Source organism: Psittacula echo (genome assembly GCF_963264785.1).
Source record: "Psittacula echo genome assembly, chromosome: 2".
Taxonomy (NCBI): Eukaryota; Metazoa; Chordata; class Aves; order Psittaciformes; family Psittacidae; genus Psittacula; species Psittacula echo.
In genome coordinates, this window is record NC_137737.1 from 122647111 (window position 1) to 122666214 (window position 19104).

General features: G+C 39.2%; 1 protein-coding gene across 1 annotated transcript in view; it reads left to right on the forward strand.

Annotated features, from left to right (window-relative positions):
- The window catches only part of CHD7 (chromodomain helicase DNA binding protein 7), a 133640-nt gene that overhangs the window by 104069 nt on the left and 10467 nt on the right, over positions 1–19104 (forward strand). The window contains exons 14-26 of the mRNA XM_080611285.1: positions 403–546; positions 4081–4336; positions 8990–9200; positions 9716–9911; positions 10110–10277; positions 10928–11107; positions 11397–11507; positions 11593–11798; positions 12758–12957; positions 13550–13709; positions 16668–16757; positions 17327–17430; positions 18810–18939. Of these exons, the coding sequence (XP_080467411.1) occupies positions 403–546; positions 4081–4336; positions 8990–9200; positions 9716–9911; positions 10110–10277; positions 10928–11107; positions 11397–11507; positions 11593–11798; positions 12758–12957; positions 13550–13709; positions 16668–16757; positions 17327–17430; positions 18810–18939 (2156 nt within the window). The remainder of the gene's footprint in view (positions 1–402; positions 547–4080; positions 4337–8989; positions 9201–9715; positions 9912–10109; positions 10278–10927; positions 11108–11396; positions 11508–11592; positions 11799–12757; positions 12958–13549; positions 13710–16667; positions 16758–17326; positions 17431–18809; positions 18940–19104) is intronic.

Here is a 19104-nt window from a genome sequence, read left to right on the forward strand (position 1 = left end):
AAAATTTCATACACTGAGATCTCTTGGAGGTGTTGTAAATTGATGGATTTTCACTGGAAAATGATGGAAGTGCACTGGAAGTGATGGGATAAGTTCAGTTGTTGTTTTGCAATTTAAAGTTCATTGTATTTGTGAAAGGTCTGGGATGTTGTGGATCTGTAAAATCTCTTCTTGTATAGGAAGGACTTTTGAAGGTGCTTAATTAATTAAGTATTTTTCTAGGCTGAAGGAAGGCTGGAATACTAGTTAGAAATGTCTTTAAAAGCACTATAAGTAGTTGGGGGTGGGGAGAAGAAGCAAAGATGAGAGATACATGTAGGGAAAGAAAAGAGAATTTTGTGTGTTACTCCATTGAAAATTAATTTAGATGGATTCCTAGGCAACTGTTTCTTAACCTTTCAGGAACATAAAGTGCTGCTTACTGGAACCCCTTTGCAAAATACAGTAGAAGAGCTGTTTAGCTTGCTTCACTTCTTGGAACCAGGTCGCTTTCCATCAGAAACCACATTCATGCAAGAATTTGGTGATCTGAAAACAGAAGAACAGGTAAACCTCTCTTGCACAATTTTGCATTTAGATGTTGTGAAATTATCCATCTTATTATATCTGAACTTTATTATTTGCTTTTACAAATTATACCTATTTACTTTTTGGAAGACCATAGTAGTTTTATCCCTGGTTTTTGTTTTCATTTTGTTAACTCTTCTGCTTTTGACCAAAAGTAATTTGCTGTATCACCTGGGGGGGGAGGGGGTGTTGTTGTTTATGGGGTCCTTTGTCCATGGACAATGCAGAAACATGGAAGGCTTCCCCTTGTTGAAATATGGTATTTAAAAATTGGGGTAAGGTGCCTTGTAATGGTTGCTGGAAGAAAATGCTTCTAGAATTCCTTTAAGAGAATTAACTTGTCAGCTGACCTTCTTTCTTATGCATCAACATCAGAGTGAAGGGAGTGTCCTCTCTAACTTCTACGGTGTAAATGTCTGAGAGTTTTATCAATGACTTCTATACAAACAAGAACACATTTGAAAGTTGGCTTAGCAAGAGGTAACCAAATGGAGGGAGATTTTTTTGGTTCATTCAGAAACAGATTTCTCAAGCTATCCAATAGAAGGAATGCATAAGTCAATGCAGAATGAAAGACCCTTAGTGCAGCATGGTTTAGACCTAGAATATAAAAGCTTCTGGTGATCATTTATGAAATTTAAATGTCATCTTATATGTATGAAAGTGTTTTAAAAAGTCAATAGGTAGCTTTAACATTAGGAGTTATCTTGGCATGGCATCTTAATTTAGGCACCTTAATTTAGAATCATAGAATCATAGAATAGTTAGGGTTGGAAAGGACCTTAAGATCGTCTAGTTCGAACCCCCCTGCCATGGGCAGGGACACCTCACACTAAACCATGCCACCCAAGGCTCTGTCCAGCCTGGACTTGAACACTGCCAGGGATGGAGCATTCACAACATAATTCGGAAGCCCATTCCAGTGCCTCACCACCTTACAGTAAAGAATTTCTTCCTTATATCCAATCTAAACTTTCCCTGTTTAACTTTGAACCCACTACCCCTTGTCCTGTCACTATACCCCCTAATGAAGAGTCCCTCCCCAGCATCCTTATAGGCCCCCTTCAGAGACTAGAAGGCTGCTCTGAGGTCTCCATGCAGCCTTCTCTTCTCCAGGCTGAACAGACCCAACTTTCTCAGCCTCTGTTCATATGGGAGGTGCTCCAGTCCCCTGATCATCCTTGTTGCCCTCCTCTGGACTTGTTCCAACAGTTCCATGTCCTTTTTGTGTTGAGAACACTGGAACTTCACACTATACTCCAAGTGAGGTCTCATGAGAGCAGAGGGTCAGGATCACCTGAGACCTGCTGGTCATGCTCCTCTTGATGCAGCCCAGGATACGGTTGGCTTTCTGGGCTGCGAGCACACACTGAAGCCGGCTCATGTTCATTTTCTCATCAATCAAGACCCCCAAGTCCTTCTCTGCAGGGCTGCTCTGAATCTCTTCTCTGCCCAACCTGTAGCTGTGCCTGGGGTTGCTCCGACCCAGGTGTAGGACCTTGCAATTGGCATGGTTAAACTTCATCAGGTTGGCATCAGCCCACCTCGCAAACGTGTCAAGAACCCTCTGGATGGCATCCCTTCCCTCCAGCATGTCAACCGAACCACACAGCTTGGTGTCATTGGCAAACTTGCTGAGGGCACACTCAATCCCCCTGCCCATGTCACCGACAAAGATGTTGAACAAGACCGGTCCCAACACTGATCCCTGAGAGACACCACTCGTTACCGGTCTCCAGCTGGACATTGAGCCATTGACCACAACTCTTTGCATGAGGCCATTCAGCCAGTTCTTTATCCACCGAGTGGTCCACCCATCAAATTGATGTCTCTCCAATTTAGAGACAAGGATGTCATGTGGGACAGTGTTGAACGCTTTGCACAAGTGCAGGTAGATGACGTCAACTGCGCTGCCCCTGCCCATCAGTTCCGTAGCCCCATCATAGAAGGCCACCAAATTGGTCAGGCAGGATTTCCCCTTAGTGAAGCCATGATGCTGGCTGTCACCAACCACCTCCTTGTTTTTCATGTGCCTTAGCATGCCTTCCAGGAGAATCTGCCCCAAGGTTTTGCCAGGCACGGAGGTGAGACTGACTGGTCTGTAGTTCCCCAGGTCATCCATTTTCCCCTTCTTGAAAATGGGGGTTATATTTCCCTTCTTCCAGTCGTCGGGAACTTCACCTGACTGCCATGATTTTTCAAATATGATGGATGGTGGCTCAGCAACTTCATTTGCCAGCTGAAACTACTTCAGTTGACTCTGTGATACTCAAACTTCATTGTTACATGCGTTTTTGTGTACAACTTTGTGTTGGTTTTGTCTGAAAAATCAGTTTCTGGTATTTCTAAGTTTTGACTGCTTGCATTTAACTTTCTTTGAGAGCAACTCTTTCATAAGGAATAGTCTAAATTACAAAACAGGAATTACAAAATAGCTCCCCCAGCCCCTTACCTCCTGGAAAAATCATAATGTGTCCTGAGGGAATCATAGGATATGTTTGCCCAGATTGTGCAGTCAGTTGCATGCCAGTCAGAGTGGACTCTGACCTGAGCGGAAGTGGCCCAGCTCTGATCCAGAAGCCATGTAGTCCTGTTAATATAGTGTTTGAGCTGGAGTTAATATAGCTTAACTCTCAATGTAGCTTTTGTCTGCCCAGCTGAAAATGTCAGCAGAGCAGAACTGGACACTTTTGAAGCCATACATAGAACTATTACTGAAGTAATGCCATCAGCCATGAGCAGAATTTGAGCCTGGATTGCTTGGGCCAACAAGTTTGGAAGAGCTGCCTCCTCTGCTGACACACCATTGGTTGTTTTGGAATATGATTTATCTTTCAAGTGATGGGTGAGATTATGTTTTAATGACTTAGGTTTTCTCCTCCATTCCTTGCAATCCCATTCCATGTATTTGAGGAAATGAACATTGCTTCATTACTCCCCCATTTAGGATGTGTCTTAAAGAATACCCTGCAAAACCTGGAGACACTAAAAATTATCAGTGTGTTACAGAATTCACAGAAAGAAAATGTTTTCATTTTGAGACAAGGCGTCAGTAGTTTCTACTTCAGTGGATGTCAAAATGGGGAAATAAGAAAATCATCAGAAGCAGATACATAAGGGGAAAAGTAGTATTAAACGTTGTTTCTAACAAGTTTAATTGTAAACCTTGATCTTGCAGACAGATTTGCTTATATAGCAGTACTTTGGGTTAGGTCTGCATGACTGGTGTGCAATACTGTCCTTGTCTGGAAGGATAGTTATAGGTGAGGTCTGTTTAATAACGGTCACTAAACAAAAGGGTTGCACACTGAAAGTTGACTTTAGAAGTGTATATGTCATTGAGTTAACATCGAGCAGTCAGTATGTAGGTCATCGAGGAAGCACTTTTTTACGTATGCACTCTACTTGGGATCTGAGTTAGGAAACAAGGATTTCAAATTGAGGAAATTGAAAAATAAGTATATGAAGCCTTGCAGTTTTAATTCAGTTACGTATTACGTGTATTTTTCCTAGGTGCAAAAACTCCAAGCTATTTTGAAGCCGATGATGCTGAGACGTCTCAAGGAGGATGTAGAAAAGAACTTGGCCCCCAAAGAGGAAACCATCATTGAAGTTGAGCTGACAAACATTCAGAAGAAATACTACCGTGCTATTCTTGAAAAGAATTTCACATTTCTTTCCAAGGGTGGAGGTCAGGCAAATGTACCTAATCTTTTAAACACTATGATGGAGCTAAGGAAATGCTGCAATCATCCGTACCTTATTAATGGTAGGCCTCCTGTTTTTCTCCTCATTTGAAAAATGGTTGTAAGGAAGTTCAGTAAGTTGGAAATTCTTTTCTAGTGTGCCTTTTTATTTATTTATTTATTGTAAGTAGAAAAATTGAGATAATGTTTTAGGTTCTCTTAGGTATGGCAATATCTGCCAGCCACGACAGCATTGCTTCTGAGGACAGCTGTGCTGCTTTTTCCCAAGGTTTCTTAGCCCCGGCAGAGTTTGCGTTGCTGTTATCAAGTTTTCCTTGTTACTTCTGACAAACAAGACTTCAGTTACCATGCAGTTCGTTGGATGCTGGCATAAATCTGGCAATTTTTTCTTCAGACTTAGAGTTAGCTGCTCTTATTTTCTTGCCATAGAACATTATGAGATAGTACCTTAAAGCTTCTGAATAAAAGTTGTGAGGTAAGAAATGATGACCAGGCCGGATTTGTATGGCCACATGCTGTCAGTTCATTTCCTAATATAACTAGTCAGGAAAAGATTTGTATGAATGTCATCTTAGACATTAACGACAAATACTGTTTTCTAGAGTGATGCTGTTGATTTTAGATCAGGGTTATCTGAGGCAAGTAGCATAGAATCATAGAATTGGAAGGAACCCATAAGGATTGTAGAGTCCAAATCCCTGCGCCTCACAGGACTACCTAAAACTCTAAATCATGTGACTTCAGAGTCTCATCAAGATGCTTCTTGAACTTTTGATAGTCCTGGTGCCATGACCACTTACCTGGGGACCCTGTTTCAGGGACTGACCATGTGATGAACCAGCTAGCTATAGCTGTCTGAAGCATGCTAAACTTGTGTGTGGTGATCAAATCAAATGCGCCCTTTGAGGATGTAACACAAGCCTCCATACATACATGGTTGCATTCTACTAGTTTCTTGTTTCCCAACTCCTTTTCCTTACTGTGTATAATTTATGCTATGGTTGGCTAATGCTGGTTATAAGCTGCATGATGAAAGACTGTTTTGTTGAACAGGCATATGTGATTTCATTTTTTTTTTATTGTATGACTTCCATATTGCGGTGCTTAAGGTTTTTTCTTGACATTTTTTGTTTAAATGGGGGGAAGAATACTTAAACTGATTCACAAAATGACATCTAATTATACTTCATGCGCAAGTAATTATTCCAAAGACGTGCTATAGGGTTACTCCAAAGTACTTCCACTCAGCCATGCTGGTGGGCTACTCAGTTTCTAAACTTGGATGAGCTACAGTTAAATAGCTTTGTGGTTCTGGTGTAGGGGTCTTTTGTTTGTTGGTTCTTTCTTTCGAATTTACTCAGCTACGTCAAGTCTATATAAATGAGTTTACCAGAAAATAGTTTAGGAAGTTCTGGTTATGAGCTTCTGAACTTGACACTTTTTATGTTTCTCGGTTTTCAACTAGTTTTAACCTTGCCATTATTTTTCCTTATTTCATATTTGCTAAAATAAACAAACAATATTTTGCTGCTACTTTGTTTTGTCAAATAGAGTTCACGAGTAGTGCTTGCAGTGTTGCCTACAGCAGAGAGTTGTGGGCTTTTTTCCTCACAAGTCTTGTATCGTTTAGTGTCTATTAGAGACTGCTGAAGTCCAGGTGGCTATATACAGAATTTCAGATATATTTTGGTGACTGTGTTTGATCCCTCATAAAGGAAGATGGGTTTGTCTCTTGAGTGCGTTTGCCTTTATAACATTTTTGTGACTTTTGAACATTTGGACTTGCTTGGTGTCATGCACAACATGACACCAAGGGTCAAGCCTTCAGATTTGAGGGAAAAGCAAATCCTGATTGTTATTAGTGTGGAAATGGAATTACACAAACACATCCTTTGTAGTTCTAGGACAGAAGACACTCTTGCATACTGTGGTTGTCAGAATCTGAAGTTTTCTCTTGTTGATCGATTAACATCTTTGTACTTAGCAATGGCACAAGTTTATTGTAGTTCTGCTGAAAAGTCCTGCGGTGCTGGTAGTACAAGGTGTTGCATAGCACTCTCCTCGTGAAGCATTTGTTGCAGTAGCAAGTTCTTGAGGGTTAACTGCTTGTATCAAAGCAGTTAAGGCTCTGAATCCTTCTCGTTTTCTTCCAAGTTTACTGGTTTTGTGAGCATGCAGTACTGCATTGTGTGTTGGAATATCCAAGTAGAACGGTGTACGTTTGGTTTTTCATAATAGTTGCAAGCAAGTCTTCTAGATTGTCTTCATTTAAGAGCCATAGTAGATTATGTGGTGGAAGTAGTATGGTAGGAGTTGAATGTGGAGTGGTTTTATTAATTTATTTCTTGATTTGTAGATGTGTTCTGTGGAGAGGAAAATGGTGGTAAGCTGGGACTGTCTTTGAGTAGACTTGTGGGAGTTACTATATTTCATGTATTCTCCAGCCAACTTGGGCAAAGCATTGTCTGTCAGTTTTCTTAGAGCAGGACTCCTTGTTTTATCTGCAGCAACCATTCTCAACTATTTATACATCGTTCCTCTTTTGTCATCTCCAAGAGCCAGTCATGGGAAGTGCCTCTGTACTTATGCATCATACAGTGTTGAACACTAGGAAGGGTTCCTGCTCTATTCTGTATGCCCTCTTGAGGCCTCTTAGCCTCTCCTAATTGAGATTGGGAGTGGGGGCTTCCCTGATGGACCAAAACCACATTCAAATACCTTCCTTTCATATGTTACTAAAAATAACCTAGGATAGGATCTCATGTTACAGACTCACAAGTAGTACATCAAGTAATTTTTGGGTAATGGGCTACTCAGTGTACATCACTTAATTGCAATTGAAATAGAACTGAAAAAGACAGTGGTTTTTTATATGTTTTAGCTAAGATAGGGTTTTCAAAAGAGCAGATTTTTGGAGGTCATGGTCTGTTATGGAAGTGGGTCTTGCCAAGACCAAACTCTTGATATTGAAAATACACTATTCATTAGACCTGTTTGTGGGTTTATTGTGGTGTGTTTGGTGGCTTAGGTGGTTTGCTTTTGCAGATGCTGTGTTTGCATATTGGTTTACTTCTTAGTAGCAAAACTTAAATTTGGATATCACAATTGAGGAAGAAATAAATGATATAACCAAGAAAAATCACTGAAGTTACTGTATATGAACTACTTGACAGCCTGCTATATCCTGAAATTATGTAAGCTCACTAGAGAATCCGAGATGTACTACCAAAAATTCTGCCCATTTTACAAGGTGGGAAGTGGTACGTTTGAAGGACACTTGAAGGAGTGTCTGATTGTACTATTGTCAACGTGGGTTTATTTTTCTTACATTTAATGCAAACCATTAAATGCTTGGAGTATGGAATCCAGCTAAGGAAAATTAAGGGATGTAAAACTGCCTTCAAGGGTAGTCATGTCTTTAGTTCATTGCATTCTGTAAAATCTAGTAATGCAAGTGTATTGAGTATCGGAAGCAGTCAGCCAGCCTGCTTAGGGTGGTATCTAGTTAAGACACCACATTACAGTAGGCACTGAACCAGCAACCACAGTGGGAGGGTGCATTTGCGTGTTTGTTTACAGGCATCTACTTGGAACTGGGATACAAGAGAGATGCTCAGCAGAAGTCTGGCAGTAGCTGTTGTTCCCTCCTCCCCAACCCTCCCACCTTTCCTTGTGTTATTTAAAAGCAGTATTGATGCTGAATATACAAACCAGAAATACCTGATAAACTACATTTAGTCAAAAACCAAACACACATGCACAATCCCAACAACAAGAAAAAACAGACTGAAAAAGATAGCTCAAAAAAAAGGGTTTACTTGAATGTGAAATAAGCTTAGAATGAAGATTCCTAACCTTTTATAGCCAAGAATAGTAATCTGATAATTCTTGGAATAGTCGACAGATTGTAGAAGTGACCGAAAATAAAAAACGAATAAAAGCGCAGAAGTGGTTGAAGAGATATTGAATTTCAGTCTTCAGGTAGTGAGCAGTACAAGGAAATATTTGCTGCTCTACATATTGTTCATAGGTAAAGAGAATGGCAAGAAAGAACTTACGTACTCTTTCCAGAATTAGTTAAATATTGGATAGCTTCATCAAACTGAACAACAAAAAAATACATGGTGAGAAGAGAAAGCTAAATAGAAGGTAAAAATAATAATGTTACAGCTACTTAGCCTCCCCTTAACCCCCAAAGTTAAGTTTTTTCATTGTTTGGATTTTTGATTCTATAATTAATAGTGGAAGGAGCACGTCCAGGTCATGCACGTGTTGGAGCCGGGTTGTGATTCTGGAGCTCAGACATCAAGTGTGATTTCTATTCCTTATATTTTCTTGTGGAAACAAGATATTTTTTCCTCCATGTTGCATTTTTAAAAAGAACAGAAAATCCATTAGACCTGTTGGAATATGGTTTACTTTTTAGTCTTCTTTCTTATTATTTCTTCATTAAATTATGTGTGTCAAATAGTTGTATGAATATATTCAGGAAAGGGTTTACTCCTGTTTAAAAGAATGAATGCTCAAAGTTACTTTGTATTTATGCTGTATTTGTGTGTATGTTTACTTTAAATTTAAGCTCAATATCTTTTCTAAATGTTTATTCGCATAATGCTTACAGCATTCCTGCAGTTTCTATAGGGCATTGAAGGCAGGCGCGCTGCTGATAATAAAGCCCTTTGCAGTGTTCCTGTATTGCTGTCCAATCTTTGCAGGTGCTGAAGAGAAAATTTTGGAAGAGTTTAAAGAAACACACAATGCCGACTCTCCAGATTTTCAGCTCCAGGCAATGATCCAGGCTGCTGGCAAGCTAGTACTGATTGACAAGCTGCTGCCAAAACTGAAGGCTGGTGGCCACAGGGTGCTTATCTTTTCCCAGATGGTGCGCTGCTTGGACATACTGGAAGACTACCTCATTCAAAGACGGTAAGAGCAACAAAATAATACAATTCTAAATAAACTGTGCTTTCCTCAGTGGCCACTGTATTTAACCTGTGAATAATCCATATTGAAAAGGGATGAAATTCAAACATGTTACAGTGTTTTCTGTAGTGATCTGACTACAGGGAAAAGCATACCTGTAAATTGCAAGTACTGAGATTTTTCTTTTGGGTGAATACAAAATGACCTCACATGGAAAGCTTTAAACCTTTTGGTTTACTACTCAGTGAAATGTTTTGGTGGCTGTAGAGGTTTTTAGCTTAAGCCTGAATGTTTGTTTAATTCCTTGGAATGAAAGTCTGTTCTTTACCGAAAGAAACAAAGCAGGAGACATAGCTGTGTGTCTTCCACTGACGAAGATAGTGGATGCAGGAACAGTCACTCAGTTTGTTGTAGTCTTTTAACCCTATAGTAGCGTATTTCCTTTTTGTTTTAATTGCATATTCTAACAAACAATGTCATTGCAATTAAGTTCTCCATATAATGCATCTATATTTCAGGTACCCGTATGAACGAATTGATGGCCGAGTAAGAGGCAACTTGCGTCAGGCAGCTATCGACAGGTTTTCAAGACCTGATTCTGATAGGTTTGTTTTCCTGCTGTGTACAAGGGCAGGAGGTCTGGGCATTAATCTCACTGCTGCTGATACCTGCATCATTTTTGATTCAGACTGGAACCCCCAAAATGACCTCCAGGTAATACTACAAGATACCGTTTTATTAAAAATATTTCTTTGCCTTTTTGCTGTGAAATTTTTGCACCTACAAGAGAAATTATCTGCTGTCCCTCTCTTGAAAGCATAAAGATTATTACTTATATTGAAAGCAATGACTTTTAAAGTAAGTTCTCTGCATTGATTTGTCACCTGTAACTATCTGTCTTTGTTTCGCCAGGCTCAAGCACGATGTCACAGAATAGGACAAAGCAAATCAGTGAAAATTTACAGGTTGATAACAAGGAACTCTTACGAAAGGGAAATGTTTGACAAAGCTAGCCTGAAGCTTGGCCTTGATAAGGCTGTGCTACAATCTATGAGTGGAAGAGAAAATGCTACAAATGGGGTGAGAATTAATACACTAACGTGCATGATCAACAAATGCTACGAAAGCACAACACTTCCCTTGGCTTGTTTGTATATAGCTGGAAAATGATGGTTTTCAGATGGGAGTATAGCATGTATTTTAAAGTAGGGTTAATTAAGGGCAGGGCTAACCTGAACTGGCTCAGCCTATCTAATGGCCTATTTATTGCCTAAAGGGTGCAAGTGGAGTCATGTTCCCTCAATCCACATCCGTTCTCATTATTCCATCCTTTACATTATGTTCATCCCAGCACTTTTTGGAGTTCTTCTAGTCACGTCTTTATGGTGTAGACTTTTTGCTTTGGACTTCTTTTGCTTTAGCTCTTTGTCAGTTTAATATGTTAAATCTCTGCCCAGGAGGAATTTAGCAGTCATAAGAGCTAAAGTAAAGGGAGTCAATGACAATGAATTATTAAATAGTTAAAACCATTCATATAACTTCACCCTAAGAATTTTGTTGTTTGTATTCTTCTTTTAAAGGTGACCTCAGCATGAATGTTTAATTGACCGATACGACATTATCGTAGAGTTTCAGTTCTTAAAATGCTAAATAGGAATATCATCAGTCTGATTATGCTGTCACATGTACAAAAAAGCCCAACCCCAACCCCCATCTCTTACATGTTACAGGTGCAACAGCTTTCTAAGAAAGAAATAGAAGATCTTCTTCGAAAGGGGGCATATGGTGCTCTGATGGATGAGGAAGATGAAGGCTCTAAGTTCTGTGAAGAGGATATTGATCAGATTCTCTTAAGGCGAACGCATACAATTACTATTGAATCTGAAGGAAAAGGCTCAACGTTTGCAAAGGTGTGCATTGACATTCAGAGGAAAATTAATAAAATGTGACCAGGATAGATGGAAGTAGTATTAAATTGCCTTCTGTGTCAGTTAGTTTTGTCAATGTACTCATCCTAGATATTTCCCTCACAAGTGTTGGGATATCTGTGTTTCCAGTTCTGATAGTTTCAAGGCTTACGTTTTTTCTTTCTTGAAATTCCAACTTTATAACTCCTAAGTATTTTATTTACTGGTGAAAATAGATACTCTTTGTAGCATACTGTTAAGAAACCAACACATTTGTTTTCACATTTGCTAGGCTAGTTTTGTTGCATCTGGGAACAGGACAGACATTTCCTTGGATGATCCTAATTTTTGGCAGAAGTGGGCAAAGAAAGCTGAGCTGGATATTGATGCTTTAAATGGAAGGGTAAGAGCTTTACAATAGTTCCTAGTACAATTAAATTGAAGATTTTCCTTCCTCCTAAAGTTCTATATTTTCACTTTGATTATAGAATAACCTAGTTATCGATACACCAAGAGTAAGAAAGCAAACCAGACTCTACAGTGCAGTCAAAGAGGATGAACTGATGGAGTTTTCAGACCTGGAAAGTGATTCTGAAGAAAAACCTAGCACAAAGCCCCGTAGGCCTCAGGACAAATCACAGGGTTATGCAAGAAGTGAATGTTTCAGGGTGGAGAAGAACTTGTTGGTTTATGGGTAAGGATATACAAGTTAAATATGCTGATCGTGGCTACAGAACTGAAAATATGGAAATGACATATAGTAAATAACTCATCCGTCTCTTGGACATATTCACAAAATCTCTTAACTGTTTAAGCTTTACCTCAGCACGCTGTATACATGCCAGTGAGGTTTTAAGTTGATGTATGTATGTATAAGTTGTGTATATGTGTGTTATTTAGCTAAAAGTATCTCACAGATGGCTATGAGCTCATCGGTAAGAGATGTAGATTTGTAATGCCAGAATATTTGTTAATGGTTTCTCATAGCATAAATAATTCCTGAGTTATCAAGGATTAATCTCTCTTTTCTAAGTGTTTTGGAGAACAACAAAGTGTATGTGTAAAGAACAATGTGGTTGTGAAATCAACAGTCAATCTGGAGGTTTTCAACATAGATTCTGGTATTTTGGGGCCACTTAAATTCGGCTGTTTGATACTTTATATTTTTCCCCATTGAATTTAGCAATTGGAGTTTTAAGTCTTTGAAAGCAAGTAGCTATATTTGACTGCTAACATGGTGGGCTTAAGAATGACTGTCTTTATTTTAGGAAGTTGTGTACAACAATTGTTGAGAATGGATTTCAGGATTAAAATAAGAATGATTCCCCAAATACCATGATTGTAGGTATTGGTTGAATTTCCTATTTGTAGCTGACTGGGACCATTAGAGTTAAACATATGTACTTTATTATTTTGAGTGTAATTCAATTGCAGCTTTACGAGCAGTGAACTTATTGCCTGTTCTGTAAAATAAACATTCTTAACCCTTTGGTGGTGGAGGTTGGCTTCCCTGACGTAACCTCCGAATGCCAAATACGTCAGTGCTAATGCAGGAGGTCCCAACTTACTTGGTACCAGGAGTTAAATTGAAAGTCAGCAATTAAAACGCCAGTCAGTGCCCTGGCTGTTGTATTGAACATGTTTTTCTTATAGCTGGGGTCGGTGGACTGACATCCTCTCACATGGACGCTATAAACGTCAGCTAACAGAGCAAGATGTGGAAACCATCTGCCGGACTATCCTGGTGTATTGTCTTAATCATTATAAAGGGGATGAAAATATCAAAAGTTTCATCTGGGATCTGATCACTCCAACTGCAGATGGGCAAACTAGAGCTTTGGTTAATCATTCCGGTATGTCAACTCAATCAAATAATGTTGCCAGTAAATAGGAAGGAATTGCTTCAGTCGTGCTATGTATTTAGTTTAAACTATAGCCATTCTGACATGTCATGGGATCTTGTCAGTTTTTATGAGTAAGGTGGGCTTTGACTTAGTCTGTACTTAAAGGAGAAGTCTCCCTTGAACGCTTTGCAGTGTTTGTTTCCATAAATCAATTTTGAACAGGTATTCCAGAGTGATATTTAAGTGGCATCTACTGCTGGAGTTAATCTCTTTCAAATTGCCGTAAATCAGAAAGCTTGTTTCCTTATGGCCATTCAGATTCATGAGAGTTTTTACAAAAAAATATTTATATAACACCGTTTTCTGGCTGGCACTTTGAGTTTTGAAATATTCACACCTAAATTTGCATGAAAGTTTTGGTTTATTTTTGTTACTTGCAATTTTCTGTACTGAATAATGTTGCCGTTCAGTTTTTGGGGGTAGTGTTGCCCACAAAGGAATAAATATAGCAGTGATAGCTTTAGATGGATGTTTGCAATGCAGTTGGGGGTGAGAGCTTTTTCTGTTCAGATTGTATAAGAAGTATTGGGGTTTTATGCAGGTCTGTCTGCACCAGTGCCCAGAGGGAGGAAGGGCAAGAAAGTAAAAGCCCAGAGTTCACAGCCAATGCTGCAAGATGCTGATTGGCTCACAACCTGTAATCCAGATGTGTTATTTCAAGAGGACAGCTATAGGAAACATCTCAAACATCACTGTAATAAGTAAGTATTAATAAATATTTCATTTAAAGGGGTTTGGTTTACTACATGCTTTTGAAATGCCCGCAATTCTTTTGGATATTTTTGATAGGGCACAGGGCCATTTAATAGGATGAAAAAGCCATTATTACTTTTTAATTTGGGGATAATCATCTTAACAGATATCTGGATACTTCTGTAAGCTCTTTATGACTGATCAGCACAGTTCTAAAGAAAATGGTTTTCTACTTAGTAAATAATGGTGGAATCAGATGAGGTTATTCTTTTTACCATATTAAGGAAAGACTACACTAAGTCTATTTCTCTTGACAATTGGCTGTCTTTAAACAAAAGCTTTTTTTATTTCGTATCCTTCTTGTGGGGTCCTTTCAAGCTGATGTCCTTTAAAATTCTGTTCCTTAGATGTTAAAGTCAAATATCCAGTTCTTAGTTTCCAGAGTATCATGTAATAGAGTATTTCTTCTTTTCTCCTTTTCTGCTTTGTTTGGTATAAAATATATCACTGAGTTCTCTTACCTGAAGCGGTGCCCTGATATGATTTTTGAAATTCTAAACATATTGTTAAACTTGGAAGCCACTGGGGATAAAGATCATTGGATGTTACATTGTTTTATTGTTGCAGAATGTCTCTTAAGAGCTTCTGTTTCATTCCTTTGGCTTTTGTTTTGTAGCATCTTGGTTATTTTTGTGTCAGCTTCCTTTGACAGCGTCCTGGTTCTCCATCTCAGTTTTGCTTTCCATTACAGACACTGAACCTAACCCTTGTCCCAAAAATAGCTTGCTTGGGGGTTGGGGAGAGGCTGTTTGCTTTGGGAGTTTTGGGGGTTTTGTTGTATTTCAAGTTTATACTCCTCATTACATATATACCATGCAGATGTAATGGAGTGTTACTGAAAGGTCGTAAATTACTTTTGTGGTTTTAATATATATTGTGCCTTACTACTGTTTATCGGAAAGAAATTATTGATTTTAAAAGTACCTGTAGCCTGTCAATAGGGGGTGTGATGTGAAGGAGGAAAGGCGTTTAAGGGGTTTATTAGCTCATTTCCAGATGCTAAGCAAGCTTAATTCTCAGCTGATGAAAACAGGTACTTACAGAATTATATTAGCAAGTGCACTTCCAAATAAACTGCTTTCTGATTTTTTTCTGAACTGTTACTCTGATCTGTTATTACATTTCACTTGCTCTTAAAGTAATTAAATTCTTCCCTGTAACATTATTTTAATCTCACAGCTAACGTGTCTTCATTACTTGTTCTATCAGTTTGCAGATCAGATTTAAATTCATTTTTAAAATATTGGTTCTGTAATAATGCAGTAGAATAATTACCAGGATCAGGAATACTCCTAAATGTACAAGAATGTTTTCAGTTGCAGTCTTTTCCTTGACTTCCCAGATCCACCAGGACTAAGTGAATTGTAGAAGCAACATGTTTAGCCCAGGTAAAAGCAAACAGAGGTGAAAGCCAATTAATAATCTTAATTTCCTTCAAAAGGTACCAGTAGCAGTTGGCTTTAAAAGAATTGGCATCCTATCCCTATGCAACATGTATGCTGTTTTAGGGCATAGGACTCCTGAAAGAGCCTCTGGTTTTCTGTTGATGGTTGTTTTTTTTTTCCAGCTCCTCTTCTTTGGCTTGATGTAACAGCTGTTATTGCTTAATACTAAGATGATAGAGACCCTCAACAGCTTATTTACATAGCCACACAGGGAGCAGGGACACCTTACTGGTCCCAGTTATCACGCATACAAAAAGAAGCATGTCTGACATGTTTTGAATTGCAGACATGACCTTCATTCAAATCCCTGCTCTTCCGAGGTTTGCTTGGATAACACATGTAAAACCCGAGTATTGCTCTGGTTGCATCTGATCTCTAATGAGGAGCTCTGAAAACTGGTGGTGGTCTAAATTTTTCATGCAAGCGAGTGATCAGATTACTGCTTCTCTGGTCACCCTTGCCGTTCCAGGAGCAGCAGCAATTCAACAGTTGCCGTGATGAATTCGGGTACAGCGAGAGGGCAGGCTGAGTAATCTCCATTTTAGCTGGTGCTGATTCTACTTCATGAACTAGGCAGCAGGGGGTGCCCTGATTTGGGCAAACATAGGAGAGCAGGATTATTTTCAGGTAGATAACCTTTTCTACAGAGATGACCTCTTTTCTAGTCACCTTGAAAAACCAGTCTGCCATGCTCTCTCCTGCCAGCTTCAAGTGTGACCGCACCACCTGACAACGCTTCCAAAAATGACTGTAGTATTGCAGAAATGGGGAAGAAATAAACATGGGCAATGAAGATTTTTCTCTTCCTCATAGTAGTTAGGTTGTGCACAGGTAAAATTAAATAGCAGTTTGAACTATAAAGAGTAAAAATAGTTAATATCTCCCAAGGGAAATGGGGGATTATTTTTTCCCCCTATTCTTGGAAGCAAAAAGTTGTATAATCTGAAAAACCTGACATTCCATATTGAGGGTTTATTGTAAGGTAGTAAAACCAGATTTTATATCTCGTTTATTCCTACAACTTCTGATGTGCTTCCAAAAATGGTATTAAGGCAGCAGCTGAGGAAATTTTATGAGATAATGAAGCAGAACAGTTACTGAAAGCCATCTGCTCAGTTGTTTACAAACTTGCTTCAATACTTCAGAGGCAGTGGTAGAGTACGTGTCTAAACTTCACAAGCTGCACTAGGTAGAACTAAATGAAATGCGGCGGGGCTGGGCTGAGCTGGGTCCCTCTCTGTGCAGTGTAAGCAGTTGCCAGGCAGGCCTGTTGGAAGCCAGCAGAAAGCACCACACAGAGGTGATTATGTGCCACCATCTGTCACGCTTCAAGCCTACCATACAGCATGGCTAATCAGCCTTGGCAGGATGATGGATGAACAGCAGCAGCTGCCAAAAGCCACTGTTGGCAAACAGTCCTGAAGTTAAGAACTTTTTTCCCCCCTCTGCCTTCCTCTCCAGGGTCCTGCTGCGTGTCCGCATGCTCTACTATCTACGACAAGAAGTTATAGGGGACCAAGCAGACAAGATCTTAGAGGGTGCTGACTCAAGGTTAGTGCAAGTGCAGGTTTATTTTTTTTTGCTGTATGACGTTGTTTTTTCTAAAGTACAGGTACTGTAGTAGTGGAGCATTTAAAGGTTGTCACAGTTTATTTCTTAAATGTCTATTCTCAAGCAGCCTTAATTATTTTATCAAGAGCAGTGGGTAATTTCCTTGGGGGAAGAAACGATATGGAGAATCAGAATCATAGAATAGAATCATAGAATATGACAAAGGCGGATTTTTGGTTCTGTTAATATTGAATTCTATTTCAATTTAAAAAATTAAAAGAAATATACTAAGACCTTGAATTAATCATATTTGAATAAGCATTGGCATTCCACTCCCAAAATAGCTGAATGCTGGGGGATTTTTGATGGGAGGGGGCTTGAGGGGGGTGCGTGTGTGTTTTCGTTTAACCATCCTAATTATTTTTCAAGCTACTTAAATTCCTGTTTTGGGTCTTCCCCCAAAATTCATATTTAGAGAACAGCAGGAACCCCTTTTTTATTTAAAAAAATAAATAAATTGTCCAGTAGCATCTTTGAGAATATATATATATATAATGATGTCTTCACAGTGAAGTAGATGTATGGATACCTGAGCCGTTCCATGCTGAAGTTCCTGCAGACTGGTGGGATAAGGAGGCAGATAAATCCCTCTTAATTGGAGTATTCAAACACGGTAAGTGATGTCTCACTCTGAACAAAACTCAGTTGTAAAGCTTTCTGTGTGTAGGACTGTTCAGTCATAATATTAACAAGTATTGTTCCAAAGAACTGTTGGCTTGTATCTCCCTTTTTTTCTTGCCTGCATTAAAAACCCTAATATGAGCTGTAAATATCAGATGCTGTTTTTAAATGTTTACAGAACATTTGAGAAGAAAACATTACTTTCTTGGCTGTAAATAAAACAAAACCATATTTGTTTAAATAATAGCCAAATAGTAAGATAGATATCTATAAACTTAGCTTCCAGCACTGCTTCACTTGCTAACTCTGCCAACCAGTGTCAAAGTGGACGGTGGGCTTAACCTCTGCTATTAATCTGTACAAGTGCCTCCTGGGCTTTGTTCCAAGCAATATTTCACAAATGTCAGTGTTGAGAACTCCCGGCTCCCTTGAGTGGGATGCAGCCTTGTTAACTTTGAAAGGCTGGGGATGCAGAGCTGGCATGATATATACAGTGAGCGATTCCTGATTATAATCCCAATTCTCTGGAGGTTGCAGAGGTATTCTCAGCAGCCCAGCCTGACTAAAGGGGAGAATGATGGCTTATAAAACCTTTCATGATTACAGTTTGGCTTGAGGCTCTACAGCAGTTAGGAGCAGTGTGTTGTAGTACAAATCCTAATTGAATTGTGCTGTTCTGCCTATGTACAGCAGCTCTGTGTTGTGGGCTCAGCTGAGGCAAGTCTAGTCTAAAAATCATTTTCCTGCAGTGCACTGTTGGGATCTGCCATTTTCCATCTAGTCAACTTGGGCAGTAAAAAAGCAAACAGCAGTTTGAAAACCATAGAGGGAACCGTGTCATCTTACTGACATGCATCATCCTAAACCTAATAAGACAGGTTCGTTGGCCTTGCGTATAACCCATGTATACAGCATTTTTGCAGCCTACACTGAGGGTTCCAGCAGGGCTGGAGCTATAAAAAATGTTTGTGTGTGCGTGTGTGTTTCCGTTCACATCTGCATGTTTCCAGTAGGGAGTACTGAATGTGGAGAACCACTGTGAAATTCATATAGGAAACTTAAAGAAGTTTTTCACTTGTGGAAGACTTTTACTTTACCTTATAAAGACATTAAATTCACAGCTTTCTTCAGTAGCTGCTATTTGTTAATGTTGTTGATGTGAAAGTGTTTCTATGCTGATGGAATTTACCAATATGAAAAATTTCATTACATGAATGAAATGGTTGTTTTCAGCGTGGTGACAGCTCCTTTGGTTTTATTTAAAAGTAAATCAATTAATCCAGAAGATTTTACTTCTACTGCCTATCCTGTTCACAGTTGGTCATAGCTTTAAAAACAACCAAACACATTTGTCTCTTGCTCTGCATGCAGGTTATGAGAAGTACAATTCTATGAGAGCTGATCCAGCACTGTGCTTTCTGGAACGGGTTGGCATGCCTGATGCAAAGGCCATAGCTGCTGAACAGAGAGGGACAGACATGTTAGCAGATGGTGGTGATGGGTAAGGAGGACATGAAAAGATTAATAAACTTTATCAACATTGTAGAAGTTGGCATGAGTTCATGTGTCGTATCTTGCTTACATCTTGCCTGAGGCTCTGAAGTGATCATATGATGTAAAAAGTACATAGGATTGTTGACACAGTTGAGCATGAAGTATAAATGTG